The sequence below is a fragment of the Microtus oregoni genome, unplaced genomic scaffold (genome assembly GCF_018167655.1).
Source record: "Microtus oregoni isolate MIOR12 unplaced genomic scaffold, Mior012 000132F_ref0000261, whole genome shotgun sequence".
Classification (NCBI taxonomy): domain Eukaryota; kingdom Metazoa; phylum Chordata; class Mammalia; order Rodentia; family Cricetidae; genus Microtus; species Microtus oregoni.
Window position 1 is genome coordinate 1,036,087 of NW_024544775.1, and position 9,195 is coordinate 1,045,281.

The 9,195-nt window shown below is 55.6% G+C and overlaps 1 protein-coding gene across 1 annotated transcript; it reads left to right on the forward strand.

Annotated features, from left to right (window-relative positions):
- Positions 1-4,753: 4,753 nt before the first annotated feature.
- LOC121444551 lies at positions 4,754-5,643 on the forward strand. The gene is made up of 2 exons (XM_041646378.1): positions 4,754-5,049; positions 5,082-5,643. Exons 1-2 carry the CDS (start codon positions 4,754-4,756, stop codon positions 5,455-5,457), a joined length of 672 nt encoding a protein of 223 aa, XP_041502312.1. The 3' UTR covers positions 5,458-5,643.
- Positions 5,644-9,195: the final 3,552 nt, after the last annotated feature.

A 9,195-nucleotide genomic window follows, 5' to 3' on the forward strand; every position in this document is an offset into this window, starting at 1 on the left:
TCAAACGTAAGTGAGACAAAGAGTTTCTTTAAAAAGATTTTTAAAGGCTGAGTGCTTTGTGGATTGTAGACACTAATACAATACCAGATGAAAAGTTATCAAAGAGTTTCTTCTGTTCGGTGGACATTAGACCACTGCCTTTGCTGGACCTGAGAATTTCAGTTTCACGATGTCCCTCTTGCAGTTGGTAGCACTATGTCTTAGTGCTGAAGTCCTGCTCAGCAAGTGCTTGCCCATGAGGGATCCTGCGAGTTTGGGGTACTTTTTCATCTGCCACCTTTAGAGTTTTGACTTCCATAGGAAGAATTGATCTGTGTTGAATGGTGCCCCTATAGGGTCATACAGAGTGAGAGCTAGGTGCATTCTGCTTGTGGCTATTCAATTTTTAAGAACCATTTGTTGAATATCATTGTGTCATTTCCCAAAAGTTTATTTTTCATTTTTTATTATTTTATTGATTTTTATTGATTTCTATATTTTTCTCTGCTCCCCTCCCTACCTCTTCTCCTCTGCTTCACACCTCTGGCAAGGTCCCCATGCTCCCAACTTACCCAGGTGATCTTGTCTTTTTCTACTTGCCATGTAGATTATAGTTATGTAAGCCTCTCAGAGTGCCCCTCATTGTTGTCTAGATTCCCTAGGGTTGTGATTTGTAAGCTGGTTTCCTTTACTTTATGTTTTACAACCACTTATGAGTGAGTACATGTGATAATTATCTTTCTAGGTCTGGGTTACCTCACTCAAAATGTTTTCTAGCTCCATCCATTGCCTGCCAAATTCACCTTAACCATGACGTCTTGATATATGGTATCTGATGCAGACGGGTCCCCTTTCCTGGGCTCCAAACTCGCCTCCACAATCATCTCTGCCCTCTGACCTGGACCCATAAACATTGTCAGCTCTGAACCAGAACCCGTTCTGGGTTCGGAACACACAACTGTCCTTGGCTCCACACTCACCCCATTCACCTGTTGAGGTTTTGAACAGGTTGTCAGATCTGGACTCAATCTCTTTGTGGGATCCGGGCACGCCCCCTTGGAAAGCAGCAGATTCCAACAGTTCTATGGAAGCCCTTTCGCCCCGGTCGTCGGATCCACACTCTCCTCCTTGGTGGTCTGCAAGGGAACCTCTGCTCCATTGTCTCCATTGCTTGGGCAGCACTTGGGCGGGGAGGACAGCAGTGCCTGCACTGGGGCAGGAAGCATATCCTGCTACAGGCTCCTCCAGGCCTGGGTATTTGTAATCATGAAGGGAGGCGGGGTCAGAAAATGGCGAAATTTCAGAAAAGAGACCGCGGCCTCTTGACGTAGAGTATCCGGGTGCAGACTCGCCCCCGTCGTCCCGATCGCCGGCTCCGCACTGGTCCCCTAGGTCATCTGCTGCGGACCCGTACCCACCATACGCTCCAACCCTCCACCACACCCCGGACCGGTACTCGGCTGCTCGCTGGCATCAATCGTCAGCTGCAGACTCGCACCGGTCCACGTCGTCGGTTTGGTCGTGCGGATCGAACCACGCAGCAGCCTTACATACAGAGTTTGATTCAGGTCTCTAAACGAAAGGACAGTGGCAGAAAATCACGAACGCCCTTTGAAAATCACCGTCGGATTGTGGCTCGGGCGAGCCGACGTCCGATGGGAATTCGGCTCCGCGCACGAATCCGCGCACTCGCGGACAGCGACACAGTGGTCGGGGAACCCCTTAGTGCTAGCTCCGTGCCCCGGGAATCGCCTTGACGCTGAGTTCCGGGGCCACAGCGACGCCAGCGGCCGGCGGTGCAGCCGGCATGCTGAACTGCGTTTGGCGTCAGTAGCGTTTCTGCTTCTGCCTGGGTCTTCTCCTTTGACTCCGGTGAGAGTGAGAAACGGTCGTCCCGCGGTGGACCCGCCGCATCGTCCCGCGGTGGATCCGTCGCGTCGTCCGGGCGTCCGGACGGGACTCGTCACCGTTGTCCAGCGGTGGACTCGCCGCATGGTCCCACGGTATCCCACGCTAGACCCGCCGCATTGTCCCGCGGTGGACCTGCCGAGTCGTCCCAAGGTCCGGATCGGACCCTTTATCGTTTTTCGGCGGTCCTGACGGGACACACTGAGTTCCGGCGCCACAGCGACACCAGCGGCCGGCGGTGCAGCCGGCATGCTCAACTGCGTTTGGCGTCAGTAGCGTTTCTGCTTCTGCTCTGGTGACAGTGAGAAATGGTCGGGTAGCCCTGGCCGGGCATTTGACCGCAGTGGGGCCACGCGGAGGGTCCTTAGCTGCGTCGCGACTAAAAAAGGAGGCGACGAAAAAGGCCGTCGGAGACAGGGCCATACTCGAGTCCTGAGTCCAGAATGTCCCCCATACCGTTGGCGCTGGGAATGCACCGCCGGCGAGAAGGAGATTCGGCGCGGGGGAGGGTGCGGGGGTGGGGGGTTGCGCAAACACCGAATCCGTCGTCTTCCACGCGGTTCTAGTCGGATGCCTTGGAACCCTTGCCCGACCAAAACGTGTCTTTGCCCACGGAAGCTGGCACTTAATCTGCTACGGAACGGGATCGGGTGAAGTTACAGTGGCGTGTATAGAAACCACAGAGAACCGAACGTAGAGGACGCGAACACGGGAAAGAAACCGCGTCCTCCTGACCGCTATAGGGTGCGAACTGACACCATGGCATCAGAGGGTTCTTGCACTGCACCGTTTGTCTCCCGTCGAAGGGAACGCGGTAGGGATGGAATTCCGCAGCAACCGTGGAAAACTGCAGGATGGGGCGCTGTGCACCGCAAAGTGGCACTTGGTCCAGTGCCTGACTCTCAGGGACGCTGGCTGCAAGGAAGTGGCAGGCCTGCAGCTTTGGGTTTGAACTGAGGACTGGCATCAACAGCCTTTCTGCTATTGGCTAGCACTTCCTCATCACTCCTCCCCCCCCCCCCCCCCCCCCCGCCTCCAAAACTCCACAGCACACCAGACCCCGGTGGTGCCTACCCACCGCTTTCACCTGTGGATCTGAGGACAGACCACCCTTTTCTCCACACCAGCCTTTCCAGGAATCCTAGAAATATGAGCTTCGGGGTGGGTGTGGTCAGTACCTTTGAGAATTGGCGCGGTTACAACCAAGTAAATTACGTTTATGTATTAAGTAATTAAGAATTGACACTGACCACCGAAAACACATTGATGTGTTTATTTTGAGAGGAACCGGCTGCACTGAAGACAACCTGGCTAGGTTTTAGGCAAGGATCTTCTTGGCATAGAGCTCACTTTGAAATGCTGGAAATCTCCCGGAGCTCTCTAAGGGTCCCTGCTCTGGAACACCGGTGTGCAGCAGCCACACAGCACAGCAGGCAGCATATTAGGCAACGAACGCTCTCCGGAAATGCACCCGTCGTCGGCATCGTCGTCGGCGTCGTCGTCGGCGTCGTCATCGGCCTAGGCGTCGTCTGCAGCCTGGAACCCCGTCGTTGGCTCCATCCTCGCCCCCACCGTCGGCTTTGGCGGACCCGCACAGGTCGGCGGCGGCGGCTGCAGATTCGCACATCACGTCGTCGGCTCCGGCCTCGGCCTCGGCCTCGCCCGCGTCGATGTCGGCTCTGCACTGGCCCCCGTGGTGGTCTGCTCCAGAACCGGTGCTCCGTCGTCGTCTCCATCGCTTGAGCAGCACTTGCAGCGGGAGGACAGCAGAGCTTGCACTGTAGCAGGCAGCAGAGCCTGCTACAGGCTCCTCCAAGCCTGGGTATTTATAGTCTTGAAGGAAGGCGGGGTCAGAAAATTGGGACTTTTCAGAATAGAAACCGCAGCCACTTGACCTAAGGTATGGTGTACAGACTCACCCCTTTCGTCCCCGTCGCCGGCTCCGCACTCGTCCCCTCGGTCGCTCATCTGTTGCGGACCCATACCCACCGTACGCCCCCGTCCCCCAGCACCTCTGACCGGTCCTCGGCTGCGCGCTGGCCCAAATCCTCGGCCGCGGACTCGCACCGGTCCACGTCGTCGGATTGGCCGTTCGGATCGAATTCCGCAGCAGCCTTACATACAGAGTTTGATACCGGTCTCTAAACGAAAGGACAGTGGCAGCAAATCAAGGACGCCGTTTGAAAATCACCGTCGGATTGCAGCTCGGGCGAGCCGACGTCCGATGGGAATTCGGCTCCGCGCACGAATCCGCGCACTCGCGGACAGCGACACAGTGGTCGGGGAACCCCTTAGTGCTAGCTCCGCGCCTTGGGAATCGCAGTGAAGCTGAGTTCCGGCGCCACAGCGACGCCAGCGGCCGGCGGTGCAGCCGGCATGCCGAGCTGCGTTTGGTGTCAGTAGCGTTTCTGCTTCTGCCTGGGTCTTCTCCTTTGGCTCCGGTGAGAGTGAGAAACGGTCGTCCCTCGGTGGACCGGTCGCGTCGGCCCTAGGTCCGTACTGGACCGGTCCGCGTTGTCCCGCGGTGGACCTGCCGCATCGTCCCGTGGTCCGGACAGGACCCGTCAGCGTCGTCCCCACCCCGTCGCCTGGCGGTAGGGACTGGAAACCTCCGCGTCGACCTGTCTGGACCGTGGGACGACGCGGACCGGTCCCGTCCTGATCGCCCGAAGAGAGGGACGGGTCACGTCCTGACAGCGGGACGACGGGGATCGGTCCCGTCCTGCCGACGCGACGAGTCGGCTGCATTGGATACCGGACTAGAGGTTGCGGTTTCTTTTTTGAAATTTCGCAATTTTCTGACCCCGCCTTCCTTCAAGACTACAAATACCCAGGCTGGAAAGGGCTCTTCTGCCTGCCCTTGCGCATGCGCTGCTGTCCTCCCGGTGCAAGTGCTGCTGGAGTGATGGTGTGGATGACAGAGCAGCGGGTCCCGAGCAGACGACAGAGGCAAGTGCAGAGCCGAAGATGGGGCCAATTCCGGAGTCTTCTACTGGGACAAGTCCCGTTTCGACCACGGGACTACTGGGAGGAGTCCGTTCCTACGACGGGACGATGGGGACGGGACCCATCCCGACGAAGGGACAACGGGTACTGGTTCCGTCTCAACCACGGGACGTCGAGGTCTGGTCAGGTCCCGACCACAGGACGACCGGAACGACGAGACGACAGGGACCATTCCCGTTCCGACGACGGGGAGAAGGGGACCGGTTCCATTACGAGGACGAGACGACAGGGATCATTCCCGTTCCGACCATTCCGGATCCCATGTCTGCGGAGAGTCTGCAGCAGACCGAGCGGCGGCCGTGGCCGGAGCCGACGACGTGTGCGAGTGTGCAGCCCACGACGGCTCCGAGTCCGGAGCCGGCAACGGGTTCGAGTACGGACCCGAGGACGGAGGTCCAGTCTGCAGAGGACGTCGTGTCCGAGTCCGGAATGCATTCCTTGCCTAATACTCTGCATTTAGTGTGGCTGCTGCTAACCGGTGTCCCACAGCAGAGCGCCTTAGAGAGCTCCAGGAGACTTTCAGCGTTTGAAAGTGGGTTCCGTGACAAGATGATCCTTGCCTAAACCTCTTCAGTCGTCGCAGCCGGTTCGGTCTTCAGTGCAGCCGGTTTCTTCCAAAAATAAACACGTCAATGTGCTTTCGGTGGTCCGTGTCAATTCTTAATTACTTAATACATAAACGTAATTTACTTGGTTGTACCCGCGCCGGTTTTCAAAGGTACTGACCTGACGACACCCCGAAGTCGACGTTTCTAGGATTCCTGGACATGCTGGTATGGGGACCACGTGGTCAATCCTCAGGCCCTTGGGTGAACGGGGTGGGTAGGCGCCGCTGGGATCTGGGGACAGGGGCCATGAGGAAGTGCTAGCCAATCAATAGCAGAAAGACTATTGATGCCAGTCCTCAGCTATGCCTCCAAGCTGCAGGCCAGTCAAATCTTTGCAGCTGGGGTCACTGTGAGGCAGGCACTGGACCAAGTGCCACTTCCCTGTGCCCTATCGTGCAGTTTCCCAAGGTTGCTGAGGAATTCCATCCGTATCGCGATCCCGACGATGGGAGACAAATGGTGCAGAGCAAGAAACATCTGCTGCCCGCGCGGGCCAGTCCGCACCCTATAACGTTCAGGAGTCCGCGGTTTCTTTCGTGTTTGCGTCCTCTACGTTCGGTTCGTTCTCCTTTATATAAACGCTGTAAATTCACACGATTCCTTTCCATAGCGATTCAGTGCCAACTTTCGTGGGAAAAAAAAAAACCATTTGGTCGGGAAAGGGTCCTAAAACATTTTGGTCGGGAAAGGGTCCTAAAACATCCGACCCTCACCGAAAGAAGACGATGGATTCGGTGTCTGCACCTCCGAATCTCCGTTGTCCCTGCGTTCCATTCCTCGCGCGGAAGGTTTTCGGGAGACTTTCAGTTGTCTGGACTCGAGTATGGCCTTGTCTATGCCGGCCTTCTCCTTTTATTCTCTTTTAGAGGTCGCGACGCAGCTAAGGTTCCTATGAGTGCCCCTACTGCGGGCAAGACGACAGACAAAGCCTGCCTGACCTTTTCTCACTCTCACTGGAGCCAATGGGGAAGACTCGGGCAGAAGCAGAAAAGCCTCTGAAGCCAAAGGCAGCTTGGCCTGCCAGCTGCATTCCGGACACCTCTGTACAGCCAGCCGCTGGGGTCGCTGTGGCCCAGGCACTCTGCTTGGCAAGGATTCGCATTCTGGGTGCTCAAAGCTAGCTTTGGGTTACTTGGCCCCTGTGGCACTTTCCGCCAGGGCGGTGTTTCTTCCACCTAGGCGACTTCCAATCCGGTGTCAGCTCGCCCATGCTGCAAATGGACCGCGATTTTCAAACCGCCTTTGCGATTTTTGGCAAGTGTCCATTCGTTTTGAGAGTGGGTGCACGGAGCTAGCGCTATGGGTTTTCCGGCTCCTGCTCCGCTGTCCGCGAGTGCCACGATTCATCCACCGAGTCGACTTCCGATCGGATGTCAGCAAGCTCGAGCTGCAGTCCAACCGCGATTTCAAACCGCATCCGTTATTTTCTCCGTAGCTTCTTTCGTTTTTCAGACTGAATCAGGCTCTGCAAGGCAGGCTGCTGCGGGATTCCACCTGAACCACGAACCGCAGTCACGACTACCTGAGCAAACCGCTGCGAGAACTGTCTGAGGCCCCAGGGCGAGTCCACACCAGATGAGGTCTCAGGATGCCCCGGGTTGAATTCGTTTTTTGCATCCTCTACACTCGGCTAGCCACGGTTTGTATAAACGCTAACATTCACCCGATTTCTTCCGGTAGCAGAATCAGTACCGACTGCCATAGGCCAAGATACGTTTTGACCGGTCAAGTGTCCTAAGACTTCCGACCAGAACCCAATGGAAAAGGACAAATTTGGTGTGTCCTCCCCACCCGCCCCCCGGCAACCTAATCTCCATCGCCTGACGGTCCTTTCACTGCACCAAAGGTTTTCAGGACATCACGGGTCAGTACTGGAGAATGGCCTTCTCTCCGACGGCCGGCCATCTCTCTCTTTCATCACTCACGGCGCAGCTAAGGTCCCTAACGAGTGCCCCTACTGTGGTCAAGACGCCGGACCACGCCTGCCTGAGGGCTTCTGGATCGCAGGGCAGACAGGGAAGAAGTCCCAGTAAGCAGCTCCGCCTCTGAGCTGCAGTCCGGACTCGTCTTTACCGCTGGCGTCGCTGTGGCGCTGGTGCACGAAGCCAGCGCTAGGGGTTTCCGGGGTCCTGCTCCGCTGTCTACTAGTGCCAGGATTCATCCACCTAGTCAACTTCTGATCGAAAGTCAGCAGGCCGGGACTGCAATCAGACTGCCATTTTGAACCACATCGGTGATTTTCTTCACAGCTTCTTTCGTTTTTCAGACTGAATCAGACTCTGCCAGGCAGGCTGCCTTGGGATTCGCCCCGAGCCAGGAACCACTAACCGGACGATGTGAGCAAACATGCTGAAAGAGATGGCTTTGCCCTGTTGCAAGCGTGCAGTGGTGCAGTCAGGACGCCGCGGTTCTGGTTCCTTATGGGATCCTCTATTGTCAGCTCAAGGTCGTTTTCTTTAGATAGCCGATACCGAAGCGAAGCCGTCGGCAAATGCTCATTTTTTGCCGGGCAAGTGTCCCAAGACTTTTGACCCTGGCCCCCTGGAAGACGACAAATTCGGGGTTTGTACCAGTGAATATTTGTCCCTTTCGCTGCGCCACGGTTTTCGGCGACAGCACGGTCCAAGGCTCGAATATGGCTCTCTCTTGATGGCCATCTCCAGCTCGAGGTCCTTTCTCCATAAGCAGCGCTGGTAAGGCCCAGGCTAAGGCTCCTACCGCGGCCAAGAAACCAGACCATGAAAGTCGGCCTCTGAGATTTGGTCTGGCCTTGAGAACCTCTCTCAGTCCACAGTTGGTTAGACAGCCCTGGGGTCCAAGGTGGTGGGTGGGAAGAGGAGCAGATGCAGCTAATGGGGAAGTGTGTGCTTGCAGGCAAAAGCTCTTCAGACAACATTCCACAGCTCACTCTCCTACCTGAGGACCCAAACATTTTTCACCTCAGGGAGAGACAGAACTTGGCCTCTAGGCTATTCTGATACCCAAAGCCAGCTCTACGGCTTTCTGGACCCATGTTCAGCCAGTATTATAGCTTCCTTCTCTGATTTCGGATAGGCTGCCAGCAAGCTTGGACTGTGTTCCTTTTGTGATGCCCATGGTTAGTGCTCCCAGGAACTGCTGTCTGGAATTGCCATTCCCTTGTTGTCCTTCCTGGATCCACCACAGGCCAGTTTTCTTACCGCTGGCAACACCCTGGACCACGCTGACCTGAGGGCTTCTCTCTCACACTCTGCGGATTTTGCTCTGTCTTTGTGATCCAGGACAAGTGCATAGTTATTTTGCCAGCCCATCTTTCCCATCATTGGGAGGGAACAGTGGGAGCTGGGGCTCTTGAAGGTGGGTATCAGAAAGCTATATAGTTCATAGGGAGAACCTTAACTCCACCCCCAGCTGCAGGCAGTTTCTTGATTCACTGGTATTTATTTGGCTTGGCTATCAGCATCCCATGGAGTAGTTGAATTTTCAACTCTGTAATTTAGGAAACACTGTGTTAGGTTTGTATTTTTTATGATTTTTAATATTCTAAATCATCTGGTTGGTATATGTATCCACCTGGATTTGGTCGAGGCTGATGTTGGTCTTTTTAGTTTGTATTTTACCTGTCTCTGGATGTCTGAATAGCACTTGCATGTCCAACGTTCTTGAAGGCCAGAGAAACAACAGACCCCAGAGATACTTAAACAATGATGTTATT